General features: G+C 41.1%; 1 protein-coding gene across 2 annotated transcripts; it reads left to right on the top strand.

The window, feature by feature from the left end:
* The first annotated feature begins 1441 nt into the window (after positions 1-1441).
* galnt17 (polypeptide N-acetylgalactosaminyltransferase 17) lies at positions 1442-18510 on the top strand. Of its 2 annotated transcripts, none has more exons than XM_044203179.1 (12): positions 1442-2132; positions 2260-2630; positions 3704-3887; positions 6558-6724; positions 11076-11250; positions 12131-12328; positions 12789-12906; positions 13568-13753; positions 14155-14292; positions 14721-14816; positions 16262-16423; positions 17178-18510. In XM_044203179.1, the coding sequence occupies exons 2-12, from the start codon at positions 2390-2392 to the stop codon at positions 17310-17312; spliced, it is 1800 nt and encodes a 599-aa protein (XP_044059114.1). In that variant the 5' UTR covers positions 1442-2132; positions 2260-2389; the 3' UTR covers positions 17313-18510. The 2 variants fall into 2 exon arrangements, with proteins under 2 accessions (XP_044059114.1, XP_044059115.1); XM_044203180.1 differs by having other exon boundaries at positions 2209-2630.
* The last annotated feature ends 1325 nt before the right edge of the window (positions 18511-19835 follow it).

Below are 19835 nucleotides of genomic sequence, written 5' to 3'. Positions count from 1 at the left end.
AAATGGAGTACCACAAGGGTCTATTCTTGGTCCACCATGTCTGTTCTTCACTCCTCGGTGTGAAGAACAGACTAAACACACTTTAAACCAACCAAAATCCAACAAGGTAAATACATTTTCCTTCTACCTCTGACACCAGAGAATAAAACTCCTGTATTTGCCTTTACAAGACTCCTGCAACAAATCCAAAAGATCCTTTGATTATTAAATAGAAATACCAAGAGATCAATCACACCAGCACCAGAGCTCTGTTTACCAAGACATAATGTGCAGTCCCAATACTTAGACCAAGAGTTCTTACTGGTTATCTTATTGAAAGCAAGACAATTGACCAGTTTGTGATCTCAGACCACAGAATGCTCCATCTTAGCTGGAACTTTTTCAGAGATCTCTACAAAAACCATTTACCAATTTAATCTACCCTAATAAAATGGATTATAGGATCATTTAGTTATTTTACATACAGGGGCTTTAATGATAAATCTACTATCTGTGGGCATTTAGCTTTATAGTGATGACATGCTGTGAAATACTGATGTGTTCTTTGAAAGTCTTAAGTGTTTTTATTCTAACTAGGTCACAGTTTTATTTCACAGAATATAAGATTCAGCAGTCGAAACTCCAAAGCTCATGTACTCAAGAAATTGATTAGTCATTTTTTAAGGCATACTGACCATTTTTTGCTACTTCAGAGAGAAATTATAAACTTTTTTTCTTCTGACATCATAGTTGCTTTGCCGATAAACATACCAGTATATTTCTGCATGCAAAACATATGAGCTCATGAAATAGTATGCATTGCTATAGCTGAAATTACCTAACAGTATACAAGTATAGTGTATTAGTCGAGCATCACCTTTAGTTACAAAATTAAAATGCTGCTTACCTTAATGCATCAATAATTTAACTCTTCACTTGTTTACAATGTCTGCTTTTACTTTGATACTTAAGTACATTTTGTTGTTAATATTTGCATGCTTACATAAAATTAAGAATGAGGTACCTTTACTTGTAATAGAGTATTTTTATATTGTGGTGTGACTTACGTCAATTCCCTTGGGGGACAAAGAGAAACCACAGGGTGTCATATCAGATGTTCTCAAACTTTTCCCTGCAGGCGCCTTAATCTGATGAGATTTCTCCCCTTGGAGGAACACAATCTGAGACGATTTTATATACTGCAGAATTAGGTTACTGTATATGCCAGCTTTGTGAGTGGAGTGACATTTCTGAACAGAGTATGGAGACATTGTCCCACTGTGCTCACATATGGTGAGTGAAATTTACTATGAAACAAATGTTTTGTCTATAACTCAGAACCCAAGAACCCCACTGCGGGAACCACAGTGAAATATTTGATTGTTCTCTAATTGTAGCTACATAATTGGGTGTCAGTGAACAGACACCCCACCCACCTTCCCACCTACCACCCCTGACCTGCTGTGAAATAAAACGTCGCCGGATCCACTCCACATTTTCCCATGCGCCCTTATTAAGGGCTGTGTGTGTTATAAGGAGAATTCGAGGAAATAGACACAACAAACAAGAAGGGCGTGCAGAATAACAGGAAAACGTTGGTATGTGCTGACTGAATGAGGGAAAATGTGAAGAAAAGCGAGAAATCAGGACGCATTTCTTTGCTGCTGCTGCGTCCCCGGCGCATCTGTAGGCTACCTTCACCGAAGGATGCTGCATCTCTTCAACCGTTGCTATCTGCTCATAATCCATGCAGTCTTCTCAATTGCATCTCACTGTGAATATTACAACCTATGACGGTGGGGAGACGATGTGCGAGCAGGCTTTCTGGGAGCAGAAAAACTGACTGAACGTTTAGAAGATTTTCCCTGAGCATCTGCAAGGATTTTTCTGCTCGCAGTCCTCAGTCGCATCACCGCCGACTTCAGTTAGACGAAAAGGAGGGAAAAAAGACAGACTTGATAATCTCCTGTTAAATTATTTAGCAGTATCTGTTCCTCAAACTCAACATATGCTGGTGTCTTTGTCTTGCATCTTGCGTGCATGATCTTAAAACCAGGCTTGAGGTGGCGGTGACACGGATGAAAGCCGATGGCCAGGCTCCCCACATTTTCTCAGAAGGGGGATGCAACCTAAAATAACCCCGGTGCCAAATGGTAAGAGAGCAGATTTATGACCAGGAATCAGTGCATGGCTCAAAATTGCAGTAACGTTTCTGATGATGCTTTGCAGTTTCTCTATAAGGTTTGCAGATTGAACCCGGTTGCTGAATTATCCCTGCAGCTTTCCGCACATCGCAAGCTGAGGGAGACCTGAATCTGTGACACGTAGGGCTACAGCTTCTCCGGAGACTCTCCCCCCTCCAGCCCCTCCAGCCCCCACCACTCGAAGCCCGGACACCGGCGACTTTTTAATGGCTTTTGTGTTCAGAAGATGGAGGGTTTTACTGGTGCTGAACGTGATTGCGGTTGCTGGGTTCATGACTTTCTGGGCCAAGTGCAACACACGCAGCGTCCAAGCCGCCGGTCCGGAGGCTCCGGCTAACGGGAAGAGGCCCCGGGGCAACGGGACGGCGCAGGGGCCCAGCATCAGCCATGAGGTGCTGCTGAAGAGGCTCAGCTCGCTGGAGGACGTGGTCTACAGGCAGTTAAACGGTAAAGACTGAGATAACATGTCAATCTGATTTCCCTCAATGAAAAGTCAATGGTGTCTGACTTCCCCTTGACTTTCTCTTGTGGCCCTGACATGACAATGTGATAAACTAAAGGCTCTGAAGAAGTTCCTTAATACTGTCTAACGTCTTAGTTCAAACTCCATAGGGCCGATTTCTGGGCTTACATATATTTAGTTAACCGCTACAGCTAGATCAACAATAAAATGTTAATTCATTTGCAATAAAACATTTCATTTTAAAAACCAACACAAGTGTCAAATTTGGGTTTAAATGTCCGACGTAAATGGACTGGGCTACACTTTTTGCTTCAAAACTACATGGTTATGCAAAATGTATGAAAAAAAAAAACACAATTTGAACTTTGCTTCCTTTTAACTTTTCCAATTGACTAAAATTAAGTTTAAGTTAAAAAGTCATAATGCAAATTTTCTAATCATCAAGTACTGACTTAATTAATCCCTGTAGGGGAAACATCTTTCTTCCACCAGGAGGTCAGAGGTCAGGGTCGACAGCAGAGCAGGAGCTTTTAGGGACTCAGTGCCATCAGGACACTTCAGCAGGACGTTTGCCAACACAGAGGCTTGAACACAGCTTATCACATTGAAGGATGGTCATTTTATCCCTAATTTGAAACAGTGAAAGCCTTGAAGCTTCATTAGCAGCTTGCAGCCTAGAAATGGAAATGTTTTTGACTTAACGTTAACTTAAAGAGTTTCATGTAGTGTATTTTTCATCACTGAGGAACTGCTGACTTCCGTAAGAGTATTGCATCCTGGAATAGGCCTATTTTACACATCCCTATTTGTAAAATGTATCCCTATATTGAATGTATTCTGTGTGAATCTGTGTCAGCACTTGTCATAATTCTGTGAATTCAGCTCTGAAGTTCACCTCTTTTGACAGCTACTGACTATATATTGTAAGTTCATGTGAGGTTGGAGCTGTGATGGGGAGGCAGGTTATCAGCTCAGAGTGCGTTAGTGAGAGGAGAGTGACTCAGCCAAAGCAAAGGATCCTGACATGTAATCTTGTAATCTTGTTTGCCTCGCGCAGGTCTGTCCAAATCTCTGGGCCTGATTGAGGGCTTCGGGGGTCGGGGTAAAGGCGGCCTCCCCGCCACACTGTCGCCAGCTGAGGAGAGCGACGCGAAATACCTGAGGGAGAAATACGGCTACAACTCCTACCTCAGTGACAGAATCTCTCTGGATCGGACCATACCGGACCACCGGCCCGGCAAGTGAGTACATGTCAAGAATATTTTAAGGTTGGTTCACAACAATTGCATAAAACACATTTTCTCATGTACCCCAAGTGGTATCTAACCATAACATAGTTTTGGTTTTGAGATGAGATCTGTCTCTGAGATTTCTGCCTCCAATACAACGGAGATTAATGGAATTTAGTTTGTGATGCTAACACTGTTGTAAAGTTACATTTAAAGAATTCAGTAGTAAGTAACTTCTTTTCCAGAAATAGTGTTCCCGGCACTCTGGTTAATGCACAGAACACACTGTGCATTAACCAGACAAACTGGGATACTCTTTACGGAAAGACATGTTGCTGATGAATTATTTAAATGGAGCATAGCCATAGTTTAGGCAGTCCCACTTGCATTAGCTGATTGGCATCAGCTGTTTCATTCACGCTTCACAATAACTGGATCATTCACAGCTGAGTGGCAATCAGCGGACATCCAGTCGTATTCATGCAGGTGTACAACGCAGCCATTTTAACCTGACACTTCTCACTATTACTCTGCTGGTACGCTCATGCCAGCTCGCTCCACCACCCCAACTTCCTCCTTATGTGCTATATTTTGGGTATTCCTATTTTTACTAAGATTTCATATTCATGTACATATGTGTTTATTAAGGGGGATGATTTGTTCTCCCAGCAGAATCCGTATACTGTATATATATATTATATATATATATTTCAAGGCATCAGTCACTTTTTTCAGTGCACATGTAGTGTTTGTTTGTAGGGCACTTCACCTGTCCCTTTTAATCTCTATCTTTGTCCCTCTCTGCCTCTTACTCTCATATTTGATGATCAGGCTGGCTATTATCGATCTCCAAGCATGCATGCATGGGCACACAGGTCCCACACACACACACACACACACACAAACACACAGGCAGTTCTTGGATAAGCAGGTATGATAGGTACACTTCGAATTGTGCTCGCATATCATTGATGAATGTGCAGATCTTTGTGTATGTCCATGAGTGTGTGTGCATCAACCCGTGCTCTTCCAGATAGCTCTGTGCAGTATATTGTATCTGCATGCAGGTTTTCTCCATAAATGCTCCTTTAAAGAGTCTGTCTCTGGCCCACATTGCTGATTGAGCGAGTAACAGCCCTTCAATTTGAAAGTCAGTAATGATGAGAAAGCCCTCGGCCCATAGCTGCCACCAGCTGCCTGTGTTTTGGGGGTGGTGGAGTGGAGGCATCAGCGCTCTCATTTGTCACTCAGGGGGTCTTTTATGTTGCCGGGATCAAAGTGCCGTGTGAAGCTTGTTGGGGTGTGATATCTTCAGGCTTAGCAGCAGCATGTAAGCTGGAGTCTGAGGAGTGTGCTATGTTTGGCTGAAGGTCTCTTTACACTGTGGAGCCGGAGGTGGTGGTGAAACGAGAGAGAGGGAGAGCAAGAGAGAGAGATGGAAAGAAACAAAAATCAAATGTCAAACTACAAATAGTATAAGGAAGAAACATGGTGGTTTTTGGGATGTACAGTAAATCTGCTCACTGTCTTTTCAGGGATATTACATTTATTTGTCCAAACCTGCTTTCCCCAACACGTTACATAATAAGAGTGGACTGATACATAGGCACAACCGACTTTAGCTTATCACAGATATGTCAGTATCGGCGTGTATATCGGCTGATAAGTTAACAAGAAACTGCAGTACAGAAATGTCAAAAGAAGAGCCATAAGCTGATGAGCTGACTCTTACAGTCACAATCACAGTCACATTCAGATTAGTCAATGAAGCTGTAATTGTAATGTGACAAGTTCACACTCTCACACTTGTAATCATTCATGCTGCTCTCTTCTATCTGCTATACACTGCTGTTACTGGTTACACTGATTTTCACCATCCCTGCCTCCTTCTGTTCTTACCTCCTATTACCATAATTTCTGTGGCATCACTTGCCTTGCACATTATGTACATATATTCTCAATATCAGTGTGATATGTATCTGCTGGGTTTTTCTCTGAAAACCCTTGGGTTTTTTTTTTATACGTTCTCCTCAGACTGTTGCACTGATGCTTGGTTTCATTTGGGGAGCTTTTTCAAACACAGTGCCTTCTCTGCAACTGCATGTCCTTTTCTTCCAAAACATAGTGCCTCTGAATGAAATATATTTCTAACACACATTATTCCATTGTGTTTGTAATATTTAGAATTCTTGTGTTAGGTACCCAAAACCTCAGGGCTTCATGTCAAATATCTTAAAAGGGAAAAATAACAAAACACCGTTCTTCATGATTAATCCACTAACAGTCATGTTGTTATTAACATTTCATTTCACGTGAAATAAGATTATTGATTAATGGAAATAAGGCAAGAAAAGGAGACCCACTCTTACTAAACTTAGAGCCACAGCCTCACCCTGCCTCTTTCCTTGTCATTAGAGCTGTTATAACAAAACAGCAGTAAAAATAGGCCTCCTATCTGCAGCACACACTGTGAATAGGCCAATTTGTTTGGTTGAACAGGAAGAGGCAGGTGGTTAGCCTTTCAGCCTAATCGAACAAGATGTCAGCAGCTCCATGGAGGTAGTTTGGTCTTTTACAGCAATGATAGAGGATGAGTGGAGCATGCAAACCCCATGATGCAGGCTTCACATGGAAAGGTTTTATTTTACAGATGGTGTGGTGTGTTTGTGTGTCTCTGTGCAGATGCAGAAAGGTCAGCTACCCGAGAGACCTCCCCCAGATCTCCCTCATCTTCATCTTTGTCAACGAGGCTTTGTCGGTGATCCTGCGCTCTGTCCACTCAGCTGTCAATCACACTCCGGCTCACTTGCTCAAAGAAATCATCCTGGTGGACGACAACAGCGATGATGGTTAGTAGAAATGGAAGATTTCCTTTCCCACATCCAAATCAGGAAAGTGGCAACGGCTTTTTCTGATTTGAATCTCCTGTGTCTTAAGTAGACATGTAGCCTGTAGAGGTCAATTAAGAGAGTACATAACAACAGGAGGGTGAAAGAAGGCTCCCAGCAGGCCTCTTGGTTTAAAACATGACACAGTTTCACTGAGATTAAAGAACTGAAACCAACACATACACTGCAACAGTTTTTACCTTGATTTTTTTCATTTTTCTACAAACAAAACCTTGTGCTGTCATTATAATCTGAAAGATGCTATAATCACATAAAAAAATCGATATAGTGGCTTCAAAGGAATACTTCAAATTGGCAAATTCGCTGTCTTGCCAAGAGTTAAATGAGAAGATCGATACAACTCTCACGATCAATATGAAGCTACAGCTAGCAGCTGGTTAGCTTAGCTCAAAGACTAGAAACAGGGGGAAATAGCTAGCCTGACTCTGTCCAACGGTAACAAAATCCACGTACCAGCACCTCTACAGCTCACTAACTAACCTGTTGTATCGCTTATGTGTAATGCGTACAAAAACTGAAGTGTAAGAGACAATTTGCCCTTTTATGGGGGTGGGGGGTTCTCTGCCGGACTATTTCTTGGCCCTGAGCAGTTGCCAGGCAACCCATGGAGACTCCAGGAAGTTACTGTCCCAGCCAGGATTTAACGGACAGATATGAGTGTGGTATCAATCCAGTCATCTAACTCTCTACCAGAAAGCAAATATTTCCAAAAATGTCAAACCATTCCTTTAAGGCCTCTTCATGGTGACAATGATGTTTTTCGCCTATGGACAACAATATATGGTTATCACCTGTACTGTAGAAAATGATCGAAACATATACGCTCCTGCATATACGGTATCATGACCACGGGTAACATAACTGCTTAAGCAGCATTCTAAACTCTGTTCCATTTTAAAGGAATATTTGTATAACGTACTCAATATTATCTGTTGCATACAAAGAGTAGGAATAAAAACACATTACATGCTCCAAACATAACACAAAGCCTGTGTTCATACTTGTTGTATGTATGTTACTCATGAACATGCTGATACGTTGCTCTCTGAAGTGTTGTTATATGGGACAAAGGCATCAAACTGGTAATATGGCTTTGTTGGCCTGACAAGCTGATGAGCATCTCCTTGACAAAAGCCGTGGTCATTGCTTTTGAGGAGCAGCATTTGCTGAGGTGACTGATGGTGTCGAATTTTTGCAGGGCAGACAGGCAGATAGAGGCGGAGCGCCACAATTGGATGTCACGGGAGAGATGTCTCTGTCTTATTTATTGGGCAGGGCTGCCAAGCTGGGCTTTGTGAGATGAAGGGACAGACAGAGAGACGAGGGGAGGGGAAGGAGAGAGGAGGGACGGGAAAGATAGAGAGCAAGGGGTGTTGGTGTTGGTTTTGGAGAGAAACTAGGAAAGAAGGGATGAAACTGAAAAAGAAAGAAAAGGTCAAGGAGTGAAGAGGGCTGAAGTCAGTGAAAAGGAGGGAGAAGGAAGAAGAGAGAAACGGCGATGAAGAGACATCGGAGAATGAAAGGAGAGGCTGAAAGAGCAACCAGGCTATTAGAGAAAGTGGCAGAAAGAGAGAAAGGATGAGAGACAGACAGGCTCTAAGATAAATGAGGTCGGACAGAGAGGAGGAGAGAGAGAGAGAGTGCAAGGCGATGGATATTTGGAAGAGAGAGAGGGAGCAATCAGACAGAAAGGAAAGCAAAGACGAATAACAAGGAAATCGGAAGTGAGAGATGAGATGGTCCAGGCTTTAAAGGATAAGGCTGGCATTATTCTATTTCTCTTATTTTCAACAAATCTCATGAAAAGACCAAAACCAACAATGGCTTAGTCTGTCACTCAACACTTTCTGACTTCCCTACCCTGTCTGTTTCAAGGGTGCACTCACTATCAGTTCTGCTTTTCATTTTTTTTTTTTTTGCTTTAATCTGGTTAAACTGTAGGCTTGTTTACAATCCATGTGCTTGTCTTGACAGCTCGTGTTTCTTTGTTGTAATAATGTCAACGTGTTCCCTAGCAAAGCCTATAGAAACAATGGCCAAAACTATGAAAACAAGACCCTAGTTGAGGGATTGGCTCAAAATATGATACAGTGTACCGTTCATTGTAATGAAGGAAAAGTTTTTGGAGATAAAAAAAACAATGGAGGTCTAGGGCTCAAAGGAATAAGCGCACAGGCAATACGTGTAGGATCAATTCATTGTTGGTTTTGGTCTTTTCAAGGAATTTGTCAATAATAAGGTAAATGTAGAATATCGCCAGTCTTATCCTTTACAGGAGGGAGAAAGAGGCAGAGCGAAAGGAAAGAGAGACAGTTGAACCCCACCACCACCCCTCCAGTTGTCTCTCGTTTGAAACTCCTGGTTGGCTGAGAGCCAGCTATCCATCACGAAGAGTTTGCAGTGGCTCAGAGGGCGAGACATGCAAACAAATAACACTCACCACTCTCACTGCCTGCACAAGTCACCCAGCTCCGTGGCCTCGTAGTGTACACACCCGAGTGTGTATGAATGATGTGATGTGTGTGTGTGTGTGAGAGAGAGAGAGAGAGAGAGAGAGAGAGAGAGAGAGAGAGTGAGAGAGAAGACAGCATGGGAAATGAGTTTGTGATCAAGAGTGTGTGTGAGTGAGAAATAAATAAAAAGAGGCATAGAGAAAGACATAGAAAACACAGAGAGCATGAGAAATGTGTTTTTGTTTAAGGGAATTTTTTTAAGTGTGTGTGTTTGTGATGCAGAGGAAGAGGAAGAAGGGTTGTGAGTGTTTGGGTCTGGGGGAAAAGGCTGATGAGTTGATTGAGAGCTCAAAGGTGGAGCAGTGGATGGCGCTCAGGAAGCCGCAGACTCTGTTTGGAGTCTGTTGGAGCTCATCAGCACTGCAGGGAACAGAGAAAGCATATTTATGTCATCTTTCTGTTTCTGTGTGTGCGTAATTTGTGTGTCTTTCTTTCCATAAAAACTGATCATTGTGTACTTGTGGTGGAGCTTTTCGTTTGGTTTTTCATGTCAGGCCATGGCGATGTGGCAGTGTAATGACAATACTTGGCCTACATCACAATGGTGATCTTTGTCAGTCCTAGACAAGAGATAATGCTATAATTATCCTATTAAATCGGGGAAATAACTGATGTGAAGCTATTTAATATTTTTGACGGTCTACCTCAGCTTGTACAGGTCAGTGCTCACCAGCAGGCCATCTGAATAACTCAAATATATTTTCAAGCTGCGCATTAAGATTCTATAAACTATCCTTATTTGTACCTGTATGGCAACATCTGGTCTGTCAGCTGATGCAATTATTTATTATGCAGAAATGATGATTTGTGTGCAAAGTGTGTTAACATTTTCTAAATGGGAGCTTAAAGATGGTCTTCTCTGGATTTTTTTTCTCACATTTCACATATTTTACTATACCATATTAATCTCTGATATTGAGTCTGGAGTCCCCTATTGGTTAACTGCAATTAACCAACACATTTTTTTAAATGTGCTTTTCTTCATTGATTAAGTACAGTTTATTAAATGATGCACTCAAAAAAGGTATTTTGCAAATCCACCTGTAAAAATTCATTTATGAATTTATTATTTTTCATCATTGTATTACTTTATACTCATAGTTTTTATAAATACTATAATTTAAATGTAACCAGTTACTTGATTATGGTGAACCACTAAAAGAAAGAGTATAATTATTCCAATGGCATGCTCCAGACTCCATACATGGTGCGCAGGTTTTTAGCACTTCTGTAACAAACTAAAAAAATACCACAGCAGCTAACAGCACATATGAACACTATAAAGTCGAATTTACTGACCCTTTGCACATTTTAAACATCTAGATCAGAGCTTAAAAGCTGTTCAGTAATAGAATCAAATGAATTTACCCACTTGAGCAAATTAGTTATGTGTGATTTCATAATTTCAGATTGGCGGAAGGTTAAGTTGGGCCACGGGGCAGATTTCCAAATATGTTAATGCGTTTTTTGTAATTTTGAAATGGCAACATCGTCATATAGGTTTTATTGGCTATTCCTAATCTCTAGTCTGTAGCATGGTCTGTAGTAAATGGACAGGCAGAAACATAACATGTGATACTTTATTAAGAGCTGCAGAGAAATGATCTATTCTTCTCTACTGTACTGTGCAACAAAACTGGAACTAGTAAGGCTTCAATATGTTGTTCAAGGACACATCAGCAGGAAGGATGATGCTGTGATCTCAGATTTAAGGACAGTCTCTCTAACCATCAACTGTTGTTTTGTTTGGTGTGTAATCTTCATTTTACGGACTGCAGAGCAGCTGAAAGGACCACTGGAGGAGTACGTGAACAAGCGCTACCCTGGTCTGGTGAAGATTGTCAGGAACCAGAGGAGAGAGGGACTGATCCGAGCCAGAATCGAGGGCTGGAAGGTGGCCACCGCCGAGGTGACGGGATTTTTTGACGCCCACGTGGAGTTCACGCCATCCTGGTGAGCAAGCCTGACATGTGAATAGAATAACTATTGACACCTACTCTTACAAACAGAGTAGGTGTCAATGATGTCTGGAATGAAAACAAATCTGCTGAAAACATGTTCGCATCCCCTTTTCTCTTTTCAGGTAGAATGAACTTCACTTGGCCACATTTATGAATATTGGAACGCAGTATTCCAAACCAAATAGTGTAAGACCTATTGAATTACAAATCATGATAACAACAATAATAATAATAATAGACTTAATGTATCACTTTTAAAAGAAAGTTACAAAGTGCTTTACAGAATCATCGAAGGAGAGGACAAAGGATAGCAGAGGCAGCATAAAACGAACACACAAAAAGTAATTTCACACCTGAGAAGTTTTAAGATAAGGAGAGAAGAAGAAGGGTAGAGCCTGTAGAATCAGGACTGAAAGATATTGTAGGACATATAGCTCATCAAATAACCAACAAAACAAGCAAGCAATAAAATAGGACATTGTTCAGAAGCCTGTTCATAAAAATACACTTTCAAGGAATCATTTAAAAGATGAAACTGATTTGGCCGAGACGTAAACACTTTGACCGCTTACAACATTTTTGCCACATCCCTCTGACACCTTTTTGTAGGTCTCCTATTCGTTTTCCAGCTCAGTGTGTACTTTAGAGTATGTACACAACCCAGTTCACTCAGCATGAATAGACACATGCCCTCCAGAGTTGCACTGAGCTGAATCAAATAGAATTTTTAATAAAGTTGGTACAACTTGAGGGACTTTATACTGACTGAAGCGGGTGAGAGAGTGGAGATCTTAAGAGAAGCTCTGTGCCGTCTGTCTTTTAGTTTGTGTCTGTAAAGTGTGTACATGTGTATGTGTTTACACTCCTGTCAGGGCAGAGCCGGTTCTTGCCAGAATAAAAGAGGACCACAAGAGGATTATTCTGCCCTCCATCGACAACATCAAGCATGACACTTTTGAGGTGGAGCGCTATGAGAATTCAGGCCATGGTTACAACTGGGAGCTGTGGTGCATGTACATCAACCCGCCCAAACAGTGGTGGGACGAGGGGGACATATCTGCTCCCATCAGGCAAGCCACCTTCACCTATATCAACACATCCAGTTTGTGTGTCCTCACATTATCAAAAGTTCTTGGGATGAGTGAGAGAAAAATGAGGGGAAAACAACAAATATGCTGGTGATCGAGTACCAGACTCCCTCAAAGTAATGTAAAAAAAAAAAAGCTTAAAGTACGTGTGTGTTGCAAATGAGATTTTTATAATCTGTTTTTCATCTGATATTTGTGTTCAATCTGATTTTCCTGCATTTTTTTTAAATAATTAGTTTTAAAAATAGAATATGAAAATACACACATCACATTTAAAGATGCACAAAAACGTCCAGATTCACATACTGAACATCTGCCGACACCGACAAATGCATACAGACAAAGGTTCCCATTTACATTTACAAAGCCACACATGACACACGTGCAGGTGCAAATGTTCAGTGTTACTTGTTTTCATATTGTTATGTTTGCCTCATCGCAGGACTCCCGCCATGATTGGCTGCTCCTTCGTGGCCAACCGCGACTACTTTGGCGAACTCGGCCTGCTCGACTCAGGCATGGACGTCTATGGAGGGGAGAACATCGAACTGGGCATCAGGGTTTGTGTGTCACCCAGTTTCCTCTTGTTCCTGCTCCCTCTTTACCCCTGTAGGTGTAAGTGGAGCAGTGGCCACCGTAGTGTGGCACCGCTGATAAATGAGGCCCCATTAAGAGTCCTGGAGGACCAGTCCTGTGTGTGCAGCTCACAGCAGGGCAATGGAGATAAATAGGTCACATAGAGCAGCAAGGCTGGGGAGTTTGTTGCTGTACATTTTGAGAGATTGGAGAGTCTGTTGTTGTTCTGCAGGGTTATTGTGTTGTTTTTGCTAAAAGCCAAAAGAAAGAATACTGAAAAATGTCTTAATCTCTCTCAGTGTCGATATATGACAAGTATGACAAAAGTCAGTCTCACCACTCATCAACTACCATAGGCATGCGTTTCCAGCAAAAAGCTCTGATAAACCCACTGTATGCTACCTGCCATGCTCCAAAATGACAGACATAAGTTAGAAACTAGCTGGTGAAGGAAGTGAAACATCTAGCTAGATATTTCTTTCTCAGGAGTTAGTGGAGACCAAACCAGAGCTAAAAGGAGAGTGAAAAATGTATCCAAACTGCTAATGTTGCTCCATGTCCATATTGTCTGCCCTGTTGTGGCCAAAAAACATTATTGCTGGCTTTAAGTTAATTTCCCTGTTCTTTAACACAATCTACCTGCAGGTGTGGCTATGCGGAGGCAGTATGGAGGTGCTGCCTTGTTCCAGGGTGGCTCACATTGCACGGATGAAGAAACCCTACCATAGTAACATAGCTTTCCACACACGGCGTAACGCTCTACGCGTGGCTGAGGTCTGGATGGATGAGTACAAATCCAATGTCTACTTGGCCTGGAACATCCCCATGGAGGTGAGAGAGGGCTGTTGCTGTGGCAACAACTCCTGCAGAGAGGATGCTGCTAGCGCCGCTTTAAAACGTAAACTTTACCACTGTAGCTGGTCATGCTAACTACTGTGCTCTTCTTTTGTTCATTGCACATAAACTATTGGTGCTGTAAATATTAAGAGCAACCCTTCCTGCGCAGCAGATCATTTTTTCAGCGGTTTTGAACAACAAATGTACAAACATTTTTAAACTGGGAATTAGTTGATTCATTATTAACACATTTTAACACAAATGGACATTTGTGTTAAAATATCTGAAATTACCATTTTAACTATTCATGTGGATAAAATGCCTCTGTAAAGCCAAGACTTCTCATAATGACTCCTCATAATGACTCCTCATAATGACTCCTTGTGCTCTCGCAGAACCACGGTATTGATTATGGAGACATCTCTCAGAGGGTTGCACTGAGGAAGAATCTGCAGTGTAAAAGCTTTGAGTGGTACCTCGACAACGTTTACCCAGAGATGAGGAGGTACAACAACACGCTGTTCTACGGCGAGGTGAGTCAGCAGTCAAACTGACATTAAGGAGAAAGAGACTGGAAAGAGACGCTTGTACATCTACGGTTTGGTGCATTTCCACAAATGGATGAAACCACTGAAAACAGAGACATAGTTGAGACAAATAAGTCCTGAGGGGTTTATATGAAAATATCTCAACCCAAAAACAAAAAGACACTCAGAGAACATATGCACTGTCTGAGCTGTGGTATTGAGATAATAGAAAATATTTAGAAATGTTTAATCTGCATTTGGATCCAGATCTTTATTTTACACATAGTGATACATATACAGTAATGCTGATCGGCTGATGTTTGCCATGATTTTTTGAGAATACCTAAATACTGTTTGGGAATATTAGGATTTTGTACAAAAATTTGCGCCAGGTGAAATTGATTGTGATTTTCAAAGACGCTTTTTAATTTCAGATTCATAACTCTAAAGTGAGCCACCTGTGTATGGATCAGGGTATGAAGGAGAACCACACAGCCACCCTGCACCCCTGCCATGGATGGGGTCCTCAGGTACAACGAGGACACCAGGCACTCAACAAAATGGCCACAGAGTGCATCTCTCACCTTTATATTTGCTTCTGTCTTGAAAAAACGCACAAGTCATTAGTGTCTTTCACCAGTGATGTGATTTACAGCTGTGTTTCTCACACAGGCTCAGCTGAAATCCTCTTCTGTTCTGCTGTCAGGATAAAAATGTTCCGGTGTTGCACTTTTTGTGCTGAAGCCCTGAGTCAGCCAGTGTCAAGTCCTCAGCCCTTCAGCTCACGGGGCATCTCTTTTAGCTCGCAGTGGTAAACAGGTGCTTCAGGGAGGGCAGATCTAGGCTCCAGTAGTGAACTTCTAAAAGTCAGCAGAGCTAAACATAACTTCAATTCTGGTAGTGAATGCAGCACAATATCTACTTCAGAAGTATCTACAGTTATCTACAGTTGCATTTTTATGTCATCCATAAATTATCAATTTTTATTAGTGCAGCAGTTTCTCAAGGGCAGTTTATGCAGGTAACTGCACCCCAAAGTGTCTTAAGAAGCAGCAGTGACCTCTAGGGACCACAAATGCGATTTTTAGGATTTTAAACTCAAAATATGCCGGCAACACCTGGCTTATGCTCTGCAAACACATGACACAGTTTTAAGTACAATGCAGGGAGAGACTCATCAAAGTGGGCTGCCTTGACTTTGAAGACTGAATTGATGCACAGCTCAGTGCTGACAGCTTCATCTTTCTGTTGCTAACTTTTTACTGTAAAGCATTGCACTACAATGTGAGAAACTGCAGCTTTATCTTTCAAGTTTTATCATGTTGCTCTTGCGTTTTATTTCGTCACTTTCTGTGCAAGGAGATTTCTCACCAGTTTCCAAACCAGACAACAGCGGAATTTGATTTGGGAAAACTAATCTTTGGGATCTCAGTGGGTTTGGACATTGTTGAAGCAACACTGTGATTCAGACTGACAAGATGGGTGTGGTTTTACAGGAAAGTCTTAGTGCAGCTACAGTACAGCACTTGGTGGAGTACAAAGACATGTTGCCTCTCAGCACTATTTGGAACATGTTCCTTCTGTTCAAAGCAAGCAAAAAGCAGCCTGCAGAATAAAGGGAAGTTCCTGCCAGATTCACAAGCTTAATGATTATGAAGACAAATCGCTTACAACTTGCTCATCATCATTTTATATTTTTATTGCATGGGCTGAGTCAATGGAACATTTAGTTCACAATATTCACTCAGGTAGTTCTCAAGTTCAGTGTTATTACAAAGCTCAGGCCATTGCTGCAGCTTAGGTTCTGCATGTTAGTCACATTAGTTCACCAAAACGCCCACAAATTCAGCTTTGTTATAAAATTTCTTATAAAAAATTGGGTACCTGGTGGGAAACGTAACAGTAGACACAAGGCACCATGGTTGTGATCCCCTTGAGACTGTTGTATATGTGCTGTCTCTGTGTTTTCCCTCAGTTGGGACGTTACACCAAAGAGGGTCAGCTGTTCCTGGGCCCTCTGGGCAGCACCGGGGAGGACACTCGCTGTGTGGTGGATGATCAGATCAGCAGCTTTCCTCAGCTCCTCAACTGTGACAAGGTGACCAACGTGAAGCAGAAGACATGGCATTTCTCTCAGGTGAGAAGTAGAACAAAAACTGTGCTTCAATGAAGTAACTGATTGCGTGTTTGTTTGTTGAAAAGCAGAATTGATTTGTGAGTGCTAAATAATGTAAACCTGATGTGAATGTTGGACAGAAGCACAGAGATGAGAATGAGTATGTAATTGGTGGGATGAAATGAGATTAAACCTTTACCATGTGAGGTGACTTCAAGTGAATTTAGAAAATTTCCACCAAAATGTATTTGAGAAAATATGTTACTTTTAAACACTAATTGTCAAACTAATTTGTCATTTGTTTATGGTGTATTTATTACTCTAAACTATTGAGCCCACTTTCGAGGAGACAGGTTTTCTATTTTTCTTTACTGAAGACAAAAACCTGGTAGAACCTTTCAGTTCTACCTGAGAAAATTTAAAAGCCAAAGAGACAAAGCGTTATTTTTAAAACTGTATTTGCACTGGAAGAAGAGAGCTCACGCAGAAAATACAGCAGACCTTCTGCCACATCGATCCTGGTTGTTGTTTCCTGCAGTGGTCTTGTTTATGGCAATAGTGTCACGAATGTCTCAAAATTCATGTGGCAATGATTTAATTACATTAAAATGTGAGATATTAGTATTACGTAGCTTGACTTTTTGTGTGTGTGGGGGGGGACATCTGTCCACATCAAGCCTGGCTCTTGTCACATCCTGTCACAGTCACATGTGGTACAAGCGCCATCTGTAAATCCTGATAAAACCAGAACGCGGTCTCTCCTCCTGCCCTCCAGAATGAATCGATCATAAATCGAGCCACCGGACGCTGTCTGGAAGTGGTGCCGGCTAACGTTTACTTTGGCCACCTGCTGGTCTTGCAGCCCTGCTCCGGTCAGAGGTGGACCATCAAGAACACCATGAAGCAGTAGTCGACTGGCCAATTTCACTGGGACCAATGACACCAAAGGCCATTTTCAAGAGATGTCACCTGACCTCAGCTTGGCTGAGGGACAATTGATGAGGCAGAAGCTCCTCTTCTTCTCAACTAAAGATGGAGATGGTTTAAAAGAGATATCAGCTGTGAACATCTGAGCGATACAAGTTGGACATTCAAAATGATGCAAGTTTAGCATGAGCACTGTTTCTCTCTCCATGTGAATTTGACAAACTTTCGATGTAACGTTGCCATAATTCCTGTATGTGCCACTTCTCTACGATGTTTTTAGGTTTAAGGATGGAGATTTGATCAGCCAAAACTGTGTTCTGTCTTATGTGGGGGGAAAATAATAAGGTTTCTATCTTCATCCTCAAAATGTTTCTGCATTATTTCATTCTGTATCATTGTTATGTCTTTTAAGATGAGTAAAAGAATAAAATACCTGGAATTAAATTTTCAGTAATATGCACTGATCAGAATACAATGGTAGTTTGAAATAGGCTTCATTAGTGGTTCTCGACCTTTTAGCTTAAGATTCATGAAAATTAAGGAGTGTCTAATTATGACAAGCATAAATTTAACAGTGAAATAAACATTAATGCCCAAATGTAATTTCTAATTTTTTCGTACAGAAGCATAGACCCTGTAAATATTTATAATTTGAAGAAAAGGCATTAAAAATTAATATTACTTGGTGTATTGGACTCTGGATTTTGCAGTTGTTGTAAATCATCTCAAAAATCACATTGTTGAGGGCTACTGGGCTAAATCATGGTTTTATATGTTGTGGATGCATTTGTCTTTTTTATTGTCATTTTTACTCAAAGCATTCGGTAGCACCAAATGCAGTACATCTTGTAGCATGATTGTAAGTACTGTATGCACATGGGGACAAAGTTTAGTTGAGCTGAGTTGATTTATTCTGTTACCTGCTGAGTGCCATAACTACTGCAGACGGCCAAAACTAACAGGCTGCAGCCTGAAGCACTTTTTTGGACACAGAGATAGAACTGCAGACTATGAGAGGAAGATTGAATCAGGAATGGAACAGTGCATTGATGGTGGAAATGCTGAAGGCCTTCAAGTTGATGTATTGAGATGTATATGATGTCATATATTCAATTAATTCAATGTTATCAGTTGGATTTTTGCTCCCAAGATTGTCTTCCAATAAACAACTGGTTTCCTGGTTTTGGCATGATTACTGTTTCTGAGTTTAGAATTAGGGTTTTTGAATTCTTGATTGTGTACAGTATTGCTTTTGTTTGGTCAAAGTTTTATTTAATTTGTTTTGTATTTTTTTGAGTTGCACTTTTTTAGTGGCACCCAGTTAGTAGATCAAATTGTCCTTGTGCAAAACTGTAATTGTGATTTTTATAGATACTAACATATTACTATGTTAATGTCCTATACCAACATTCATATTTTCAGCTGAGGAACTCACAAATGTACTTCATTTCTGTTTTTCTGGACTTCAAATAAGCTTGAGACTCTGCGGAGTAAAAGCTACCATGCTGGGCCACTTTCTTTTTAACTGCTCCATCCATTTGCATGGTTTTAGTCAAAATGTTTTTCTCATGCTGTGAGATTTGCCCTTTAAATCATCTCCAAAAATAGACTACTTCAAAAGAGATTTCACCCTCAGTTCCCAGCTGCATGGCATCTGGTGCAACTGTGAACACCAACTTGGCTTATGAATAGTTTAATCACATATCCTTTATAAAAATAGTACACCAAAATATTACACAACATCATCTGAGGCAGGCAGGTGGCCCGCCATTAAAGAGACTGCCCTATAAATGGAAAGTTATGCATTCAGTCCTGTAGCAGCCGTGTGTCCTGTGAAAAGTGTCCTTGAACCAGACGCTGAACTCCTACTGCTTACTCTCACTAAGCCGCTCTGGATGAAGCATCACTTAAATGCTTAAGATGTAAATGAAACAGGAGGAGCCTGCTGGGAGTACAAGGGCCTGTTTCTAGCAGAGAGCTGGAGAGGGTGGTGTGGCTCTCGAGGACAGAGTCTGCATGCTAACACAACACTGACTGCTGATCAGACTCTTCAGCGACAGCTTCTGCTCATCGCCTCCTGGCATGAAATAGGATTGATATGTGTTGGTCAAAATCCTGCTAAATGTCAGTCAACAGTTACTGTGAATAACACCAAGGACAGTCTGATCAAATGACCTTAACAGACACTTGTTATGTTACTCAGGTATAAGGTGGCTCCTACAGGGACAGAAAATTGCCTACTTTGTAGATTTTGACATGGAAAAAAAGCACAATTTGAAATAATGATAAAATTCTAGTCATTTAATATGATTGGAATAACTTCTTAACCTTATTTCAGACGGGAAATCTTAATTTGGTTATATTATTGTGTCACTGGTTGTGAGTGAAATCATTTAAAATGACAATCAGTTATAGTTTCCATATTGACAGTATTGTCCTAACCGGCAGTGCTCTGTATCTCTGTGAGCAGACAATAGAAGCTGGTTAAATCACAGGACAGAGAATC

This window comes from Siniperca chuatsi, linkage group LG7 (genome assembly GCF_020085105.1).
Source record: "Siniperca chuatsi isolate FFG_IHB_CAS linkage group LG7, ASM2008510v1, whole genome shotgun sequence".
Lineage (NCBI taxonomy): Eukaryota > Metazoa > Chordata > Actinopteri > Centrarchiformes > Sinipercidae > Siniperca > Siniperca chuatsi.
The sequence above is the reverse complement of the archived record's forward strand: the minus strand, read 5'-3'. Positions and strand labels throughout refer to the sequence as shown.

Coding starts and splice junctions, on each gene's coding strand:
- galnt17 (XM_044203179.1), top strand. CDS start 2,390: ATGGCTTTTGTGTTCAGAAGATGGAGGGTTTTACTGGTGCTGAACGTG. Junction 11,251..12,130: donor GTGGAGTTCACGCCATCCTG/GTGAGCAAGCCT, acceptor CACTCCTGTCAG/GGCAGAGCCGGTTCTTGCCA. Junction 12,329..12,788: donor GACATATCTGCTCCCATCAG/GCAAGCCACCTT, acceptor GCCTCATCGCAG/GACTCCCGCCATGATTGGCT.